General features: G+C 41.1%; 1 protein-coding gene across 4 annotated transcripts in view; it reads left to right on the top strand.

Annotated features, from left to right (window-relative positions):
* Positions 1–21,755, top strand: part of LOC105489700 (cingulin like 1) — a 175,644-nt gene that overhangs the window by 54,672 nt on the left and 99,217 nt on the right. For all 4 annotated transcript variants that reach the window (XM_071066791.1, XM_071066790.1, XM_071066789.1 and 1 more), the window contains exons 2-4: positions 9,814–11,430; positions 12,232–12,326; positions 14,189–14,294. In XM_071066791.1, the coding sequence (XP_070922892.1) occupies positions 9,829–11,430; positions 12,232–12,326; positions 14,189–14,294 (1,803 nt within the window). In that variant the 5' untranslated portion in view covers positions 9,814–9,828. The remainder of the gene's footprint in view (positions 1–9,813; positions 11,431–12,231; positions 12,327–14,188; positions 14,295–21,755) is intronic.

Genomic DNA, 21,755 nt, shown 5'->3' with positions numbered 1-21,755 from the left:
GGAACATACCTACCTTGTGACGTGGAGGCTGGAGGTGGGAAGGAAAGCCCCCGTGAGGCTGAGGATCTGGTTCTCATGTTTTAGACAGTTCTAAATATTCGGGCTGGAGATGCCTGAAGGATGGGTATGTGTTATGGAAAACCTTGACTTTTTTTTTTCTTTTACATTGTTCACATTTTAAAACAAAGTTCAGAGAGCTGTGTGCATTGAGCATGATTTATTAGATCATTCATTCATTCATTTATATGTGAAACACTGTTCTGGATGCCAGAAATGTGGCAAGGAGGAAGGTCTGGCCGAGGAGTGACACTTCCACTGAGCTCTGACAGATAAGAGCTTGTCTTGCTGGCACACCGGTGCCGCGGGACGTAGTGACACGCTGTGGTCCACAGTCCTCCAGTGACCATGTCAACATAACTGAATACAAACTGTGGGAGGCAGAAAAGTAAAAATGTGGTCTCTGCTCAAGAAAGAGTGCGGGTCTTAGAGACAAAGTCTGGGTCTAAATCTTGGTGCTGCCCCTGGCCCAGGTGTAAGGCCTCAGAGGAAATTACCTGCCAGAGTTTCACCTCTCTACAGTGAAGAAAACAGGTGCTGTGAGGATCTCATCAGACAAGAGCCTACAAAGAAAGCACCGCGGCTGGCCTTGTGGAGGGATGATGTGTGTGTCTGACTCAGAATCAGTAGAAAAAGCTTAAAATGTGGTTGCTGGGACAAAACTAATCTACCAGAGAAGCCACGGCTGGAGTGCCTGTGCTGAGCTGTGTGGTGCTGGTCTGTGCTGGAATGCCAAGGAAGAGGCAGAAGCTGCCTCCAGTAGGTGAGCAACAACAACAACAACAACAACAACAACAACAACAACAAACAGTGTGGCTACACAGTGTAAGAACAGAAGCCTCTTTTGTTGAGTACTTGCAAAAATATTCCCTTCCTCTTGGTAGCCTGGTCTAATGGTATTAATGCCAACCGTGTGAACCTGAGCATAAGGTAGGCCCTGAGTTTGAGTAGCTTTTCAGTGTTGAGTTGACTACGCAATTACCAGTGACAACAATGAGAAATCTAAGAAGACTCCATTTGACTGGGCGGTGGGGGGGTAAATTTATTTCTTGGACATTTTGGTTTCAGTGTAGATTTAGTAGGTACCATATGTCAGGGATGGCAAGTGCATTTGGATGGCACCAACCAATTGGTAGTGACTGCAGGGTGCAGCGTTGAGGAGGATTCTGAAGCCAGATTTGCGCTTAGAGAGAAAATGATAATAACCCTTTATTGATATAATTTGGACCTAGGCTTCGTAGAGGAAACTATAGCACAAACAGCGTGGATCTATTATCTCTGATAGGTTTTCTATGTATATGGCAGTATGAAGATGTTCATTTATTCACCCAACATTTATTTATTATATCTCCACTATGGACATAGCATTGTACTTTAGATTCTCAGCCCTCTGGCTTCTTAATTAGTTAATAAATTATTTCAGGATATTGGTGGTTAATGCTGGTTGGTGAATTAGTGGGGTTTTCAGTCTTTTCCTCATAAGTGTTTAAAAACATTTTATGAACAAAGCCAGCTTTCTTGTGTCCATAAATGCTACACTGAATTCTGTCTCAGATTCCTGTTATTATTATTTTTTGAGACAGGGTCTCTCAGTCTGTCACCCAGGCTGGAGTGCAGTGGCGTGATCATGGCTCCCCGCAGCCTTGACCTCTCTGGGCTCAGCTGATCTTCGTATCTCAGCCTCTGGAGTAGCTGGGACTACGGGCGTGTACCACCACACTCAGCTAATTTTTATATTTTTCGTAGAGATGGGGTCTCCCTGTGTTGCCCAGGCTGGTCTCAAATTCCTGGGCTCAAGTGTTCCACCTGCCTCAGCCTCCCAAAGTGCTGGGGTGACCAGCATAAGCCACTGCCTGGCTGACCCCCGTCATTTCATTTAGCATACAATATGTGATTTTCCTAATTACTTTATGAAGTCATCACTGACAGTCTGACTTTAGAGACAGGAAAACAGAGAAATTAAAGAACTTGTCCAGAGCCAATACTGGACTTGAGCCACATGTCAGAAATATTTCCTGCTTCTGCATCTTGGAGTCAGGTGCCATTACTTGTCTTCAGAACCATAAACTTCCGTAGCTTAGCTCTGCACTGGTGGGAGAAACTTTCAGAAATCATTTTAAGGCTCAAGAGGTGTAAAGGATGAATGACTTATCTAACACTTTTTTTGGGACATGAATTCTGTATTTTTTTCAGTAACCATGAAGAATATAAAATACAAACTGTTGGATTTATTAAACTAATAAAAATTAAAAAACAGTAAAAGTTGGTAACATATGAACACCATAAATTAAGTGGTGATATATGTGCTAATCAGTTAAGAGAAGTGGGCAAGAGAAGTGGGACCCATCCATAGGGAAACGAGGGGGGTAGACTTTCAGGGGGAAGTGGGGGCTTCTTGGGGGACAGCCACTTGGTGCCCATGCTCCCAGGGCCAGGCTGTGTGGATCAGATGAGTTGAGTCCCAGTGACTCCAGATTTTTTTTTTTTTTGAGATATATGTCTCACTCTGTTGCCCAGGCTGGAGTGCAATGGTATGATCTCGGCTCACTGCAAGCTTCACCCTCAGGGTTCAAGTGATTCTTCCTGCCTTAGCCTCCCAAGTAGCTGGGACTATAGGTGCCCACCACCATGGCCGGCTAGTTTTTTATATTTTTAGTAGAGATGGGATTTTGCTATGTTGGCCAGGCTGGTCTCAAACTCCTGACCTCAGGTGATCTGCCTGCCTCAGCCTCCCAAAGTGCTGGGATTACAGGCGTGAGCCAGTGCGCCTGGCCAACTCCAGATTTTCAAACTCCTGTTTGATTCTCCTAGGTCTCCAACCCTAGGAAAAGGAGCCTTTTTACAGGCTTTTCTTTTTTGTCATCTTCCTTTTTGTACAAGGTGGGTTTAGGGGGTAGTTGTAGCACTCAATATTAAAAGTTTATTTTTTCCTCCCAAATAGAAAAGTTGTAGTTGTCAGGTTCATTTAAAAAGATTCAAACCATCCTGAACTGTGTAAAACAGACAGCAACTCTGCTTTCATTTCCAAACTTCAAGTTTATTTTTGAAATTGTTTTCCCAGGGAGTTCTGAAGGTTTGACTGTATACAAGGATACTTCCTTTGAAATCTGAAGAGTTTGGTCAGTTTCCTACATTTGCACTACAAAACACGTAGAGAGAAAATGTAAAAGCTCAGTTTAGGTGAGACTGCCTCTTTCTGTCGTGTTAGGGAATACATTGAAATTCATATGTGTTTAGCCAGTCTTGGCTTTCTATACCCTGATCTTTCAATTTCATCTAGTTGAGGTTCTAATATGAATATCCCCATACAAAATTCTGTCTTCCCACTAGTTCCACAGACAAATCCTTTAGGAGTAAATGTGTTATCCACTGTTTAGCAAGCTTGTCCAAGCCCCGGCCCGTGGGCTGCCTGTGGCCCAGGATGGCTTTGAATGCACCCAAAGCAAATTCGTAAACATTCTTAAAACATCTTAAAAAAATCTTAAAGATTTTTTTTTGTGATTTTATTTTATTTTTAAACCTCATCAGCTGTCATTAGTGTTAGTGCATTTTATGTGTGGCCCAAACAATTGTTCTTCCACCGTGGCCCAGGGAAGCCAAAAGATTGGACAACCCAGGTTTAGAGGTTTTAACTCGTGTTTATCATCAGACTGGCAGTATCTTCTCTCTAAATGAGGCAGTCACAGGATCCCACTCAGGGGAAATTACTTTTTGGTTGGTGGATCAATTCTTATTTCCTAGAATTAAGCTCAAGACTGCACTGAGACTCATCAGCTCCCTACCCACTGTGTTAGATGCTCTTTTATGTGATTTGTGTGGTAAAATAGAATTACTTGTTCAAAGCAAACATACCTAGTGTCTGTGCCCCATGCTAGATACTATGCCGATTGCTTGGGCCAGCCTGGCTTGGCTGATGGGGACTCTTGTCCTTGGAGGCAAGGGCCAGCCACAGTATAAAGGTGAAGATTTCAGATTGCCTGGCTGCATTTCCTCAGTAGCCACAGGGCCCCTGGAATGGCTGGTGAATATGCATGCAGGTCCTGGAGGTGCCACTGAGAATTAGAGTGGTGGGGTGGGGATGTGTGGACCAGCATTACGTGACTAATCTCCATGCTCAGCTGATAACATGTGATGGCCCAGAGAGAGGAAATGTTTCTATCTGGCATATGTTCATAGTTCTTCCAGGAGCTAAGTAAACCCTTTGTTCTTACAAACACACTCATTGATCTCGCTAACTAAAGCAATTATCATCATTTAGCAGTCTTTTCATAAAGTATTATTTCCACTCCAAAACACCACTTTTACTTGCCAAGTGCCACAATGTTGCATCCTGGCAATTGATCAGCATTTACTGCCAAATTATGTAAGCCTTTGGTTAGGCTTAGTCCCCGACGGCGCAAGCGTGTCTGTGGTGTGCATTAGGATTGTAAACGTGGCCCAGTGCCTGCAAGTGGAGAACAGCTGTCCCTAAATTCATTAATTAATTCAGTGTTTACACTTTGATTGGGAAGGAAATCCACATTTGCTTAAGACACCAGTGCCCAGCTGAGAAATGTTGTTCCATGAAAATATTGGATTGAGGTTTGTTGTCAAGGAAATGTAAATTGTAGATGTTTCATGAAATTTAAATATGTGGATTAATTTACCATTAGGGAGCTAAGATTGTAATAAGCCAAGGTGGCTTTATTCAAAGATTGAAATGTAATTAGTGTTGACTGTAGTAGGAGTAGCTAAAGGACCATAAATCCTACACAAGAATTTTGCTAATAAAAGAGGAAATATTTCATTGAAAAGTCAGTGTGAGCTTAAGAACTGACTTTTTCTATGACACTTATTGGTAAGTAACATAACCCCATTTAGTAAATACCACACACACAAAATTTCTTCTGTTTAAAGAAGATTGTTAGAAACTAACAAATATGAAGACTTCTAGAGATGCAGAATAAAATATGCCAGTGCTGCTCAGAAAAAAGGGGTTAAGACATACCTGGTTATTTTGGTGTCAGCCCTCATGCATCACTTCATTAGTCTAAGGCAGGCTTGCTGTACTTGTCCTTAGTATTGAGTTGTTTTGTGATACTAGTAGCCTTGTCAAACCAGATAAGTTTAGAAGTTCTTATCCTTTTCAAAATTCCACTCAAATGATAGTAAGTGAAGAAAAAAATCTGCAAAAGGCAAAAAATGGCAGTGGAGGCTTTGGTGGCAACTCCTGCAACGATTCAGGGGTGGTCCCCGGGCTGGCGGAGGGATAGACCCCTCCACCTGAAGTGCCCACTGAAATGCTGAAATGAGGTGCTTTGTCTGCAGAACCGCAGAGAGGCTTAGAAGTGGGAAGGCATTGTTACCATAGTAGGCCACAGAGACAGGCCAAATATAGGGAGTTATTAAAACCAGCATAAATAGACCCTGCACCCTGTCCCTGCCTCCCTTCCCGACCCCAGTAGCAGCCTGGAGGTCTGTTCTCTGGAGAAATGGAACTGGAATGGTGTTGCGGTGTTGGTGGAGGTGACTAAAAGAGAGACTGATGACAGCTGGGAGCTTGGTCACTCTTCTGCTCTGTCCATAATGGCAGCAACCAGGCGTGTGCAGCCCCAGCAATGAATTGGAAGACTCTTTCCTTGAGAAATTGAACAAGTCCAGAAAAAAATGCCCCCAGATAACTGAAATGTGTGGGTTCTTCAGTGGAATACTTTTTTCTTTCACGTTAAAATTGACACTCATCAACTAATAAGTCCTCTCCACATGTGCAGAGCCACCAATCTGCTTTGGTCCTTCGTTCTTAAATAGGATCAGGCAGTCGCGGTGTATCAGGTGTATCACCAAAGTCTTCAATATGAAAGGTAGGGGTCAAAACAGGAAAAGAGCAACCTTGCAGAAGATGGTGCTGTTGCAGAAAGCAGAGAAAACATGTTTTTTGAAAAAAGTTATCCTTGCAGAGAGAAGCTGTTTCATATCCAAAATAATAATAACATGCATGAAAGAGGAACAATTAGAGAACAAGAAAGAGCTATTGAGTATTACAAATTAAATACCGGAATTTAAAACCTGTTGAAGATGTATCTCTCAAAAGTAGAACAAAAAAGATGGAGTTAAAAAGCAGGAGAGAAAAGAAATATGAAAAATTAAAATGTGATTAAAAAAATTCAACATTGCTATTATAGTAGATGCAGAAACCAAGAAGAAAATAAAATAGTAATCTGAACATTATCACAGAAAGATTGCAAAAATATTTTAGAGAACTAAAGACATGAATTTCCAAATTGGAAGCATATATATATTATGTGCTTATGTTTTATGAAAGTGTCCACTTTGCCTAATTTTATAAAACCCCCACCTGGGTATGCCATTATGAAATTTCAGAACACCAGTGATAAAGAAAAGGTCCTAAAAGCTTTAAGAGGAACAGAAACAGGTCACACACAAAGGAAAGGGTACAATGATAGCTTCAGAATTCTTCAAAACATCCTTGGAACCTAAAAGATAATGAAGTTTGCAAAGCTTTAAAAAATAGCATGGAAATTATTTCTAACCTGGCTTCTATGTCCAGCTAGACCACCAATGAAAAGTAAGCATAGAATAGACATTTTTCAAAATACAAGGAGTCAAATATTTTTCTCCATTGAACTTTTTCTTAGAAAACTACTGGAAGTGTATTGTATCAGACCAATTGGGGAAACTAACAAAGAGGAAGACATGAAACCCGGAAAATAATATAGCACAAAAGGAAGAGAGCACTGAGACCCTAATATCGGGCAGGAGGAGGGAAGACTGTAAAAAAAAAAAGTCACCAAATGACCAAATTACCTGATATTTTGATCATCCGGAAATTAATACTGATAAGCATCTAACAGATGTAATGTAGTTGAGGGAAAGATTTAAGGATAGGTATATGGAAAAGACAAGTAAAACAGTATTCAATCATTAACTCTAGAAAAGTAAAAATTTTATAAGAAAAGTTCGGTAAGACCATAGTATATAACTTTTTAGTGAATATTTATATTGTCATAGTAATGTAAATAGTTGACTCTTGATTTTTTTATTGGTAGGTTAGCCAAGTGAGAGACTTGTATGTATGGTGTAGCATCCATCCTACGTAGAACCAATAAGTTAAGGAATCACAGGCAGGAATATTATTTAGCAAAAGGGAGGTAAGTATTAGAAGAAATAGCTAAAATTTGCAGGTTTTTTTTGTTTTTTTTTTTTTCTTTTTTTTTCCTGGGTGATGTGTTCAGGATCAGGGAAGGGAAGCTGAAGAATGTAGGTTTTTCACTTATATTGTTTTACTTTGATTAAAACATAAATTATTTAAAAATACTAGTATAACTGAAAATGAAAGTTGACAATGAAATATTTGAAATTGGTGAGATAAGATAAATATTACAGATGAATGTACCTCTCTGAGTTGTTCCTATCTTTAAAATGGTAAATGATGGTATCTAAAATGTTTTAGATTTAAAAGAATTATCACCAAGCAAAACTGACAACACTATGCTAGTTGTAGGAAACTGAATATATTCAGGAAGCCCCAAGACAGAACAGAGAGGCAAAACAAGTAAAGATGTGCTAGAGACAAACAACGTAATTATTAAGGTTGTACAGATGGATAGATTTTGAATGTTATCCCTTAAAATGGAGACTACACCTAGCACCCATGAAGCATTGACAAACGTTATCCATATATTTGCTCACAAAGGGAAGCTCAATATATTTAAAAAGGAAGAAATGGTAGAGACTTCATTTTCTGACCACAATACAGGTAGAAATTAGCAACATTTACAAATAAAGACCCTCCAAACAAAAACAGCACAGAAACAAAATACTACATATGCAAAAACTTTCTCAAAATCAATTCTTGGGTCAAAGCAGAAATCAAAATCCCAAACAGAAACTACCTAGAAAATAGCAATAGAAACATTACTGAGGTAGAAACTGTTTGCTGCCTTTATAAAGTCCATTCTCCTCTCTCTTTTTACTAACTGAACATTGATTTTGTTGCATGTTGATGACCAGCTAAAGCACCCTATTTTCCAATCTCCCTTGCAGCTGGGGGTGGCCATATGATTAAGTTCTCACTAATAAGATATAAAGGATTATCGGTAGGTGGGGATTCCAGGAAAGCTATTTAAAAAGAAAGTTGAGTCACTTGGCCTAAGCCTTTGGCCTATGTGATGCCGGATCAACTATCTTGTAATCATAAGGGGTCTAATATATGTTGAAGAAGATGAGTGGAAAGATAGAAGGGGTGCTCCTTATCCCCGGTCTCTTTCAGCCCTGGACTTCCTATCTCTGGGGAAAAATTCCTGTCTTAAGCTGCTATGTGGGAGTCTGTTAGTAGGAGCTGACATAATTTTTAAGTGACTTAGTTACAAATCACCATTTATGTGATTGAAGAATGAAAATAAACAAGTAAAGCAAGTCAAGGACTTAGAAATGGAACAACAAAATAAAACAAAGGAAAGTGGAAGGAAATAATAAAAATCAAACTAGAACTCAGTCAAGTTGAAAATTAAAGAAAAGCTTGATAAATCCAGGAGCTAGTTCTTTAGGGAAACAATTTTAAAAATACATACACAGATATATTCTACCAGTGTAATCAAGAAATAGAAGAAGAAAATACAACATTAGATAATAAAGAAATGAAATGATTTCTCCTACCCAAATTCTGCAAATAAATTTGAAAATTGGATGGAATAGATGATTTTCTTGGAAAATGTGCTAGTAGATTGACTCTAGAATAGAAAGAAAACTCAAAAAGTCTCTCAAAAGTGGAGGGGAAAAAAAAGAGACAGCTGCTGTTTGTGACCAGTTGCTACTGCTCTTCCCGGAGTCCCTTTGCCGTTGCGGTTTTGCAGTGTTACAAGTGAATTTCTGGTGGGGAACCTCGGAGTGTGAGGCAGGGTGGCCATCCTGCTTGGTGAGCTGTCTGTAGTCATCTGACAAGGTTGGCCACACACCAGAAAGGCGATGGCGACTATTCTTGGCATCAGGACCCATCACAAAATACAGAGCCCTGAGTGTTCTTCATTTTTTAAATAACATTTTCCAGATCAATGTGCTATTGAACTTTTTCGGTAAGAAGAAAAGATTGAAAATGATTTATAATCATTTCATTTCACTGTCAGTCTCACAAACAACTGATTCCTCATGGTAAAACTGTTGGAAACATTATATTCAAATAGTAGTGTTAAAGATTTTGAAGCAAGATTGTGCATAAAAAAGGCCGAAAGTAGTTTGAGAGGAAAATGAACCACAGAGTAACAAAGAAAAATGGTGAGCATCAGAATTCCTTAGCTCTTAATTATTTTCATGGAAAAGTACCTAACTCTCAAATGCTGGTAACTGGAGCATCCTATTGGTTAAAAATAAACAGCATAGAGCTTCAGGAAACCAACTAAACTTAAAAAAAAAGAAAAAAAGAAAAGGCAACCAGAACAGCCCAAAACAGAATAACAAAGTCAGAATAACGAAGTGATGCCAAAGGTGTCAGGTCATTACACCGGCTGTCTGCCTTCAGGCCAGAGTTCAAGCCCAGTGTTGTCAAACTCAGTGGCCACGTGGGCTGAAGGGCATCCAGAAAGTCCTGCTTGGTCACCGGAGGGCTGCCCTTCAGCACTTGGTTCTGAGGTGTCTTTGCTGTTTAAAATGTCTTGTTTTCTTTGAACTTTGAAGTTTCCCCTTCCTAATTATTTCAATCTTCGTTTAAACAGATGTAATTCTAACCTAATGTCCTCTTTTTACCCCATCTCTCGTTGGTAGCTGGAACAGTGAACCATGGAGCTGTATTTCGGTGAATATCAACATGTGCAGCAGGAATATGGGGTCCATCTGAGACTCGCAAGTGATGATACCCAAAAATCGAGGAGTTCCCAGAACTCCAAGGCAGGCTCTTACGGTGTCAGTATTCGGGTCCAGGGAATTGATGGTCACCCCTACATTGTCCTGAATAACACAGAACGGTGCCTAGCAGGCACATCGTTTTCTGAAAATGGACCGCCCTTTCCCCCTGCAGTGATAAATAACCTGCCTCTACATTCCAGCAATGGTTCTGCGCTAAAGGAGAACAGTGAAGAACTGCAGCTTCCAGAAAACCCATACGCCCAGCCTAGCCCAGTAAGAAACCTGAAACAGTCCCCTCTCCATGAAGGCAAGAATGGAGTTCTAGATCGCAAAGATGGGTCCATGAAGCCATCTCACGTGCTGAACTTTCAGAGGCATCCAGAGCTTTTGCAGCCCTATGACCCTGAAAAGAATGAATTGAACTTACAAAATCACCAGCCTCCTGAGAGTAATTGGCTAAAAACGTTGACAGAAGAAGGCATCAATAATAAGAAGCCTTGGACTTGCTTTCCCAAACCTAGCAATTCCCAGCCTACCAGTCCCTCCTTGGATGACCTGGCCAAATCTGGTGTGACAGCTATTCGTTTATGCAGCTCTGTGGTCATAGAGGACCCTAAAAAGCAGACCTCAGTGTGTGTCAACGTTCAGAGCTGCACCAAGGAGAGGGTGGGAGAGGAGGCCCCTTCCACTAGCGGGAGACCCCTGACTGCCCACAGCCCACATGCCCACCCCGAAACCAAGAAAACCAGGCCAGATGTTCTTCCTTTCCGGCGACAGGATTCAGCGGGACCCGTCCTGGATGGAGCTCGGTCCCGGAGGTCCTCCTCGTCATCGACAACTCCCACGTCTGCCAACTCTTTGTACAGGTTTTTACTGGATGATCAGGATTGTGCCATCCATGCCGACAACGTCAATCGTCATGAAAACAGAAGGTATATCCCCTTCCTGCCAGGAACTGGACGGGATATTGATACGGGATCAATTCCTGGTGTGGATCAGTTAATTGAAAAATTTGATCAAAAACCTGGGCTTCAGAGAAGAGGAAGGACTGGGAAGCGAAACAGAATTAATCCAGATGACAGGAAAAGATCCAGAAGCGTGGATAGCGCCTTTCCTTTTGGCCTCCAAGGGAACTCCGAGTACCTGACTGAATTCAGTAGGAACTTGGGCAAGTCAAACGAACACCTCCTCCGGCCTTCCCAGGTGTGCCCGCAGCGGCCACTGTCTCAGGAGCGCCGTGGGAAACAGAGCGTGGGCCGTACCTTTGCAAAGCTGCAGGGAGCAGCTCACGGGGCTCCATGTGCCCACTCCAGGCCTCCCCAGCAGAATATAGATGGGAAAGTTCTGGAAACCAAAGGTACTCAGGAAGGTACAGTGATCCGTGCGCCCTCCCTTGGTGCACAGAGTAAAAAGGAGGAGGAGGTGAAAACAGCCACTGCCACGCTGATGTTACAGAACCGGGCAGCAGCAACTTCGCCTGATTCTGGTGCCAAGAAAATTTCTGTGAAGACATTTCCTTCGGCCTCGAATACTCAGGTAACACTAGTGCAATTCCTGTTTTTATTTATTTATTTATTTATTTATTTATTTATTTATTTCCTCTTCCTTCTAAATAATCTAATGATGTACTCGTGGTGCATGAGGCCATAGGAATTACACATCCTCAATCTTGTATCAGGAATCACACAGCTGATCTGTTTCGTTATCCATTTGTGTCCTACTCACGATGTCCTACTGCCAATTGTATAGTTTTCTGGGTTCTTTGAAGTTCAGCTGGATTCCCATTGCGATCTCTCTGTAAAGTAACTTGGCAGACGCTATAGAGAGGCTCAGTTGTTCTGTTTGTGGATGCATGAAATCTGAAAGTATGCAGAATTTGTTTCTACACAGAGGCTGAATGGCTAGGTTTGTGTAGATATATTAATTTTCCTCATAAAATTGAGTGACTGGGTTAATTTCTAGCCTGAAAAATTAGGTTAATCTTCATTTAGGTTAATTATCAAGTGATCGAATCTAAGTGGTACGTTTAGTGTTTTGATAGTGACAATAAAAAATAATGATATTGATAAAATGGTAAAAAAAAATGTAGCTAAGTGCTAAGCACTATTTGTTATATATTACAGGATTGCACCAACCCTGTGCAGGTAGTATGTATTAACCTCAATTTACAGGTGAGAACACTGAGGCGAGGAGAAGTTAAGTAACTTCCCCAAGATTATGAAGCTGGTAAATGTTGTAACTGCCTCTAAGGAGGATGCTCACTGGAGGAATTGTTTTGTGTTTGGAAGCCTCTGGGAACTTCATCCTCAAGGTCTAACAACAGGCTTTATGTTCCAGGCCACACCGGATCTCTTAAAGGGCCAGCAAGAGCTCACTCAGCAAACCAATGAGGAGACAGCTAAGCAGATTCTCTACAATTACCTCAAAGAAGGGTTAGTGATTTTCCCTCTGAAAGAGCAAAGTATTGTTTCTGGTGGGATTCTTAATTTCCTTTTCTGAGGGCTTAATGTTTACCTTCCTTTTTTGCCCTGTGCCAGCCGTTGGAGGGTTAAAACTCAATGGCTGGGGTTTTCATGACGGCATTTGTCTTGTGTGGTATGGGGTGGGGGTTTTGGGAGGGGTGTGTAGGAAAGTACACCACACTTTAAAAATTAAAATGAATACATTTTAAAAATGACTCTTTACTATTTCAAAAGCAAATTCAAAGATAGGAAGAGTGTCTACTCTTCAGGTTTGAATGGAGTCTGCCGTCACCTTGAGTTCTTCCACGAAATGTTAGTCCTTTAGAAGTTACAAGTACAAACACCTCCCCTCCCCAGAGTTAACATTGGCCAAGAGCCCCTGCTTCCATTATTTTTAAAGCATGTGTGAGTCATTTAAAAGCAGTGCTTTCCATGCTTATCTTGGTGGTTGAGTTGGAATAATCAGGGTTTCAGCCCTTACTTAGATACCAACTGTGCTGGAAGTCGAGCAAGGGATTTGAAGTTTCTGTTTCAGTTCTCTCATCAGATATGATTAAGAAGAAGGAAAAAAAAAAAACAAAAAAACAAAGCTTTACAGCCTACATGACTGAAAACCAGCCACTTGGCAAATCCTCATTGGTATCAAAATACTGTATATTTTTGTATTGTGCCTTACAATTATTTGTCAGTTTTAGAGCTAACAAAATAGTAAGGCTCAAAATATAAGATAGGGGATCTTTTGAAAAGGAAAAAAAAAAAAAGTAACCCAAAAGATTCATCTAGCTAAGAACTGGTTATTAGTATCTCCCTGTGGAAGACTTTACCATGTTAAGATTAAGGTAGAAGAAATTTTGACTTGTAAAATTCATTATTTTTTTTTATTTTTTGAGACAGAGTCTCACTCTGTCATTCAGGCTGGAATGCAGTGGCATGATCTTGGCTCACTGCAATCTCCACCTCCCAGGTTCAAGAGATTCTCCTGCCTCAGCCACCCGAGTAGCTAGGATTATAGGTGTGCGCCATCATGTCTGGCTAATTTTTGTATTTTTAGTGAGACAGGGTTTTGCCATGTTGGCAAGGCTGATCTCTAACGCCTAACCTCGAGTGATCCACCCGCATCTGCCTCCCAAAGTGCTGAGATTACAGACGTGAGCCACTGCACCTGGCCAAAATTCATTAAATTCTTTTATGTATGTATTTTTTGGCACGTGATTTATTGAGACATCAGTAAGACAGACTTTAGTGGGAGGTGCCTGTTGAAGGAAGTTTATTTTAAATCTTTTTCTTCTAATTGCTGGGAGTGTGGTAGAAGTTAATAAAACTTAGTATCTCAGTGTTAGCTGTGAAAGCCCAGACAAAGGGCTGCCATGTTGACAATCTTGGCTTAGGGGTTTTATTTTTTTAAACATAGGTTAAACAAATTAAGATCATTGTAGGTCATTCTTAGTGTAAGATTTAAGTGTACAGTGTGTTTGTGTGTGTGAGAGAGATACACACAAACCCACTTCAAAGAAAAGGAGAATTCCTTTTGGAATGGACATGAGCCATTTGAATCAAAGAACAGATTGCTAGATGTTCACTGGATGTCTTCTCCAAGCTTACTGAGGATGTCCCTGTCCCAAATTGAGTGGTAACACGTAATTTATTTGGGAAAAAAAAGACACCATCCATCCTGCTCTCACACTGATTTTGTCTGAGGCTTTAATGAATTCACAGCTCCTGCAGTTTATCTTCTTAAAGTGCCTGGTGTGTGTGTGTGTGTCATGACATGTAAATTGTTCTGAGACCAATGGGTGTGTCCCTCATTGTTTTCTCTGCTGTCCCTTTTTCAGAAGTGCTGATAATGACGATGCTACTAAAAGGAAAGTCAACTTGGTCTTTGAGAAAATCCAGACCTTAAAGTCTCGAGCAGCTGGGAGTGCACAAGGAAATAACCAAGTAAATAGAAATTTTGTATTTTGTGGAGTGCAGTTAGCATGGAATGTGGTAAACAACTTGCTGTTTCTTCAGTCTGTATGTTTGCTTATAGCAATAAGTGGGACATTTCCTGAGTAGTGAGGAGTACTCCCCATGTTTTAAATGTTCATTTGCACCCAACCTTTTTTATTGAGACGGAGTCTCTGTCTGTCACCCAGGCTGGAGTGCAGTGGTATGATCTTGGCTCACTGCAACCTCTACCTCCTGAGCTCAAGCTATCCTCCCACCTCAGCCTCCCAAGCAGCTGGAGCTACAGGCGTGTGCCACCACACCCGGATAAGTTTTGTGTTTTTAGTAGGGTATGGGTTTCACCATGTTGCTCAGGCTGGTCTTGAACTCCTGGGCTCAAGCAATCCAATCAACTTGGCATCCCAAAGTGCTGGGATTACAGGCATAAGCCACCATGCTTGGCCTTACCGTACAGCCTTTTTTCCAGAAACGTTTAAAGATATTTTATTTAAAAAAACATAGACTATAATAGGATGATAAAAACAGATGGCGAGATTTAGAAGGGGAAAATAAGTATAAGAGGACTAGCATTGTCGGCAAACGCGGAAGGTAAGTGTGAACAGGCGTGGACCCAGGCTCTGGAGCTTCAGGTGTGAAAGAGAATGGGACTAGAGACTGGTGACGCTGACCAGCTGTGGCGCAGGGGCCAGGAAAGAGCTCAGTGAGTGCCAAGTTAGTTTTTAAATAACTGCCTGTCTGATTGATTGTGCTGAATTTGAGTGGGGACATAGAGGTTTTTTTTTAGGGAGAGAGCCCTCTCACGTTTGATAAAACAACTACTGTATGTCAGACACACCTGGTGCCCTGGAAGTAAGCCGCTCTTAAGAGAGTACGGCTGTACACTTGTTCCTCAATCCTACACCACCTTGTGTAGAACTCATTTCCTGCTTGTCCAGCTTCCTTTCCCCTCCCAGGGGAATTCTGCATGGGAAGGAAAGAGGAAGATACCTGGAGGCAGGTAATAGGAAACTTGTCTAGAGCTTCTGTCTAACTTGGGAAATGTACATATAGGGGATAATTTTAGGCATCACCCTACCATCTTTACTACTTGTTATTCCCCCGGCACTCAGCTAACCCATGACGGCTGCGCTGACCTCAAATAGAGCAATGCCATACACACACAGACGCAATTCCTACTGGGGAATCTTTACACCATACTCCTTGCGTATACATCGCCTTGAGGAGCTCTACATAGTTCTTAAAAGTCAGTCCAGTATTTCTTTGCTAAAACTCTGAAGTCCAAATTATCAACACGATTCTTGTTTTTTTGTATACCTGCATACAGGCTATGCACAGAGTGTGGGTTGGAATCTCACTGGCTGTTATAAAGGAATATAAAGGGTCTTGAACACAGGGGCTTAGGGTATAACTTAGCAAACAGATGAGTCTTCAACAAATATCCTTTTTATATTATTTTATTGGGGTATAACTTATATAAAGTAAATTACCCAAATTGTATTGGTACAGTACATTGAATTGTTTTTTTTTTTTTTTTTTTTTTTTTTTTGAGACAGAGTCTCGCTCTGTGGCCCAGGCTGGAGTGCTGTGGCGCCATCTTGGCTCACTGTAAGCTCCGCCTCCTGGGTTCACGTCGTTTTTCTGCTTCAGCGTCCCGAGTAGCTGGGACTACAGGCGCCCGCCACCACGCCCAGCTAGTTTTTTGTATTTTTTTTTTTAGTAGAGACGGGGTTTCACCGTGTTAGCCAGGATGGTCTCGATCTCCTGACCTCGTGATCCGCCCGTCTCGGCCTCCCAAAGTGCCGGGATTACATGCTTGAGCCACTGCGCTCGGCCGAAGATTCATTAATGTTGCATATACTGGTAGCTTTTTTGGTATCGAAATGTAGTTTTCCTTTGTATCTGTATAACACAGTGTGTATTCTTGGTGTACATTTCTGGTTTGGGGCTATTAGGAATAAAGCTACTATGAATGTTATTGTACTTTTTTGTGGAGGGGAGTAAACACTTTCACTCATTTCTCTTGAGAATATACCTAGAGGTAAAATTACTGAGTGGTAGATTAGGCGTGTGCTTAACTCGTAAAGTATACCTGTTTGTTCTTAGAGCGAGTGCGGCCTTTGGCCTTGATGTTGAGATTGTCCTTGTGGGCCATAGACTAGGGGTGACCAGCCTGAACTGGGGAAGTCAGGGTAGCCCTTCTAGAGACAATGACACTAATGCTGCCTCAAGAAATCATAGAATTATTTGTGAGAAGAAGGGAAGCTGGGGTGTTCTAGGTTAAGTGAATAGCACAGACAAATATAAAGAGGCATGGGTTTGCCATGTTAAAGAGGGAATGTAGTGTAGTGGGAGCACAGAGCCAGGATGGGCGGAGGAACAGCCTGGTAGCAAGGACCTTGGAACTTAGGTAAGAAGTTTCCGTTTCAGGCTGTGAAGGGGGTGGGTTGCCATTGTTGGATTTTAAACAGACGTGAATACCATTGTGTTTGTGAAAGTTTATTCCTTTTGCAGCTTTTGGAGAGAGGTAAGATTAGAGGAAGAGAGACCACATAAAAAGCTAATGCCTGTCTAGGTGTGGTCCCTCATGCCTGTAACCCCAGGACTTTGGGAGACTGTAGAGGGAGGGTTTCTTGAGGCCAAGAGTTGGAGACCAGCCTGGGCAATGTAGTGAGACCCTGTCTCTAGAAAAATTAAAAAATTAGCCAGGCATGGTGGCACATGCCTGTAGCCCCAGCTACTCAGGAAGCTGAGGTAGAAGTCACTTGAGACCTGGAGGTGGAGGCTGCCGTGAGCTATGATTGTGCCACTGTACTCCAGCCTGGGTGACAGAATGAGACATTGTCTCTTAAAAACAACAACAAAAGAAGCTGCCAAATCAAGAGATGATGAGAAAATGAACCAAGGCTCTTAGACTTCAGGTTCCTATTACAGCTCCATGACTGTTTAATTGCCACATTTTCCTACTCCTCTTCCCTCCCTCTTAAGTTCGGAATCTGATTATTTGCTGGCAAAGGTTTTGGAGTTTTATCTTTGTGGTGTCAGTTAAGTGATTAGGAGAGAATGTAAAAACCCTCTCCCTTAGGGACAGAGACCATATTGGAAAACAGCAAAGCAGGTAGAGATTTTGTATGGGAAAGAACAATGTATAATTTCCCTCATTGGGTTGGATTTAACGTTCTAAATGGATTGTTCTCATTTTGCCTATGAAAATTGGAAGTTGTGTGTTTGTGTTTCTAATTCTCTTCACAGGGGTAGGTGGGGAAGTACCTCATTCCAAATTTATCACACACAACTTGCACCTGGATTCAGGGACGTGTCAGCCAAGATGCTGCCATTTCTAGCTTTGATTCCTGCTTTTGTTTCTTCCCCTCAGCTATTTGTAGTTTTCTAACCACTGTACTGTAGGATTTTAGCCAAATCCTTTTGAGAGAATCATTGTGTTACTTTCATGGAAGAAGAAAAAAAAAGAAGATCCATTAATATTCATACTCAGATCAGAGAGATAATATTTCCTAATAGACTCTCTTCAGTCAGGTCCCTCTTCATTATGGAAATGTAACATCTAAAAGGAGAAAGTCAATTTAGCTAACATACGCTTATTTAGTACTTGCATACAGTCTATGCAGAGAGGGACGGAATCTCACTGGCGGTGATTGAGCAATAATCTCTAGTGTAATGCAGATTTCTGTAACAAATATATGTATAAAGGGTCTTGGGAACACAGAGGCAGGGGCTTTGGGTATAACTTAGCAAACAGATGAGTCTTCAACAAATATCTGTTTTTATATTGTTTTATTGGGGTATAACTTATATAAAGTAAATTACACAAATTGTATCTATACAGTTCATTGAATTTCTAACATAGGTTTGCTTCCATGCAAATACCATCTAGATCAAGATACGGAACACTCCCATCACCCAGGTTTCCTGGGTTTCCGGTGTTCCCCATAAATTGTACCCCCTCCTTCTAGGGGTAATCATATCTTGACTTGTATCACCTTGAGTAGTTTTGGTTTCCTGGATTTCCTGTGTTCCTTCTGCAAAAATTGTACTCCTTCCTTCTGGGGGTAGTCGTATCCTGACTTCTATCATCTAGAGTAGTTTTGCCTTTCTTGAATTTTACATAAAGAAAATTTTACAATATGTATTATAATAAGTATGCTTGTGTGTCCCCCTTCATTTCTTCGACATTATATCAGCAAGATCCGTTAATGTTGCATGTACTGGTAGCTATTTTGTATTGAAATGTAGTTTTCCGTTGTTATCACTCAACGTAGTGTGTCCTCTTAGTGGTCATTTCTGGTATTTGGCTGTTAGGTATAATGCCATACTGAACATTAGTGTCTTTTTTTTTTTTTTTTGTAAACACACTCATTTCTCTTGAGAATATATCTAAGAGTATAATTTCTGGGTTGCAAATTGGGCGTTGGTTTAACTCTTAAATGTTGCCAAATGATTTTACAAAGTGATTGAAACAATTTACACTCCTGGTAGTGCTGCATGCCAGTTCCAGTGGGTATATCCTCTGTAACACCTAGACTCTCTTCCATTGCTTTGGTCTGCTTGTCTCTCCTTGCACTACTACTGTACAGTTTAATTATTGCAACTTTAATAAGCCTTGAGATCTGGTAGCTTTATTCTTCTCCAAGATTATCTTAGCTACTCTGGGTCTTTTGCCTTGCCATATAAACTTTTATCAGCTTGTCAATTTCCACCAATAAAAGCCTCTAGGAATTTTGATTGGGATTATACCAAATGCATAGATAAATTTGGTGGAACTGACGTCTTCATGTTATTGGTATTCTTATTTGTGAACATGAACTTTCTCCCCCCTTATTTATGTGTGCAGCATCTCTCAGCAGTGTTCGGTCATTTTTGTTGGAGAGGTCCAGCACATCTTTCATTTAGATGTAGTCCCTTTCCAGTGCTGTTCACTCCTTTCTGTACTTCCCTGTTTCCATCTAGGAGTGATTTCCTTCAGCCTGGAGAACTTTTTTTTTTAATATCCTGTAGTACTTTTTGGGAGCATTGTTTGAGAATAGCTGTCATTCACTCTCAGTTTTGAGGAACTCTAGTGTGGCAAGTATTGTTTTGTTTCATGAATTTAAAGACATTATTTGTCTTTTGACCCCAGTTGGCTCCATTGGAAAGCCGGCCATCATTCTTAGTGTTATTCTCTTGAAAGTGATGTGTCTTTTCCAGCTGGGTGCTTTTAATATTTTATCTTTTTTGTCAATTGTTAGATTTTCACTATGACATGCCTAAGAGTGATTTTTCTTTTATTTATTTTTCTTGGGATTCACTGAGCTCTCGACTTGACAGGTGCATCAGATTTGAAAATTTCTTGGCTATTATTTAGTCGAATATTGCTTCTTTCACATTCTGTCTCTCCCAGCTCTTCTCAGACTCCAATTAAATGTATTTTAGAAATTTTGATGGTGTTCCTCTTACCCCTTGTGCTCTATTCTCTCTCTTTTCGTGTGTGTGTGTGTGTGTGTGTGTGTGTGTGTGTGTATGTTTGGGGCATCAGATATTCTGGATGTTTTCTATTGACCTTTCAAATTCATTAGTCTTGTTTTCTGGCTATGTCAATCTTACTTTAAGACTTTTTCTTTAAAAGTGTCTTTAAAAGAATCTTCTTCTTCATCCTTCTTTTAAAGGATGGTTCTTTTAAGAACTTTTCTTTTCTTTTTTTTTTTTTTTTTTTTTTGAGACGGAGTCTTGCTGTGCCCCAGGCTGGAGTGCAGTGGCGCGATCTCGGCTCACTGCAAGCTCCGCCCCGCCGGTTTCACGCCATTCTCCTGCCTCAGCCTCCCAAGTAGCTGGGACTACAGGTGCCCGCCACCTCACCCGGCTAATTTTCTTGTATTTTTAGTAGAGACGGGGTTTCACCAGGTTAGCCAGGATGGTCTCGATCTCCTGACCTCGTGATCCGCCCATCTCGGCCTCCCAAAGTGCTGGGATTACAGGCTTGAGCCACCGCGCCCGGCCTTTTAAGAACTTTTCTTTGGCCAGATGCAGTGGTTAATGCCTGTAATCCTGACACTTTGGGAGACTGAGGTGGGAGGATTGTTTGAGGCCAGGAGTTTGAGACTAGCCTGGGCAACATCGTGAGATCCCATCTCTACAAAAACTATAAAAATTGCCAGGCATGGTGGCTCGTGCTTGTAGTCATAACTGCTCAGAGGGCTGAGGTAGGAGGATCACTTGAGCCTAGAAGTTTGAGGTTACAGTGAACTGAGATCCAATGAGTTCTTAAATTTCAGATATTGTGTATTGCTGTTTTAGAATGTCTACTTGGTTATATTTTTATAGAATCTATCTCTGGAACTTCATTTAGAAAAATCCCTTTGTTGGGCCAGGTGCAGTGGTTCATGCCTGTAATCCCAGCACTTTGGGAGGGCAAGGTAGATGGATCACCTGAGATCAGGAGGTAGAGACCAGCCTGGCCAACATGGTGAAACCCTGTCTCTACTAAAAATATAAAATTAGCCACGTGTGATGGTGCACACCTGTAACACCAGCTATTTGGGAGGCTGAGGCAGGAGAATTGTTTGAACCCAGGAGATAGAGGTTGCAGTGAACCAAGACTGGGACAATGCACTCCAGCCTGGATGACAGAGCAAGACTCTGTCTGAAAAGAAAAAAACAAAAACAAAAAAACACCCTTTGTCCATAATTGTTTCTATTTTAAAAATGTTACAGTTAATTTGAAGTCCTTATCTGTTAACTTTAATATCTGGGCCATCTCTGTGTCTGTTGTCTATTTTATGTAGTTATTGGTTGGTTCTTCCTACTTCTCTGCATGTCCAATGATTTTTTTTTTTTTTAATTGTATGCTAGACCGAGTGGGTGACGATTAGTTATAGACGTTCTGGAATGTGTTATCTCCCCCTGAAGAATGTTAAGTTTTGTTTTGACAGACAGTTAAATTACTTGCAGGTTATCTTGATTCTATATGGTTGGTTGTTCTCGGCATTATTGGGGAGTGTCTATTTAAGTTTTGGCCCTTACTACTAAGACGTGACCCATGTTCCTTTCTTGAATTTCAAATGAATGCCAGAATGTCCACCAAGGTTTCTCTATTTTGGTCGATTTGGAACCCTAGTGTCTCCCTAGCATTGGGCTACCTGTGAAGTTTCTTTTGGGTTCTTTGCCTCCTAACAGCTCTTCTCTGCAGTCGTCTTGAACTCTTGCTCTGCTCATATACAGCTTAGGAATCATTCAAGAATATAGGTAGTATTTATTGTAGGTTCTTGGAACTTCTTCTGTGGAGCTGTCTCCTCTCTCATACCCTGATCTTGAAATCTCTGTTGCTTACCATCTCTAAACTCTAATCTCTGTTTCCTTCATCAGTGAGTTGCCACTCTGGACACTTTTCTCACTTAAATTAACAAACTTTATTTTTCAGGAGAGTTTTAGGTTCACATTCCCATTTACTGTCCTGTCCCC

The sequence above is a fragment of the Macaca nemestrina genome, chromosome 7, assembly GCF_043159975.1.
Source record: "Macaca nemestrina isolate mMacNem1 chromosome 7, mMacNem.hap1, whole genome shotgun sequence".
NCBI lineage: Eukaryota > Metazoa > Chordata > Mammalia > Primates > Cercopithecidae > Macaca > Macaca nemestrina.
Note: the sequence above shows the minus strand (reverse complement) of the source record. Positions and strands in the feature narration are given on the sequence as shown.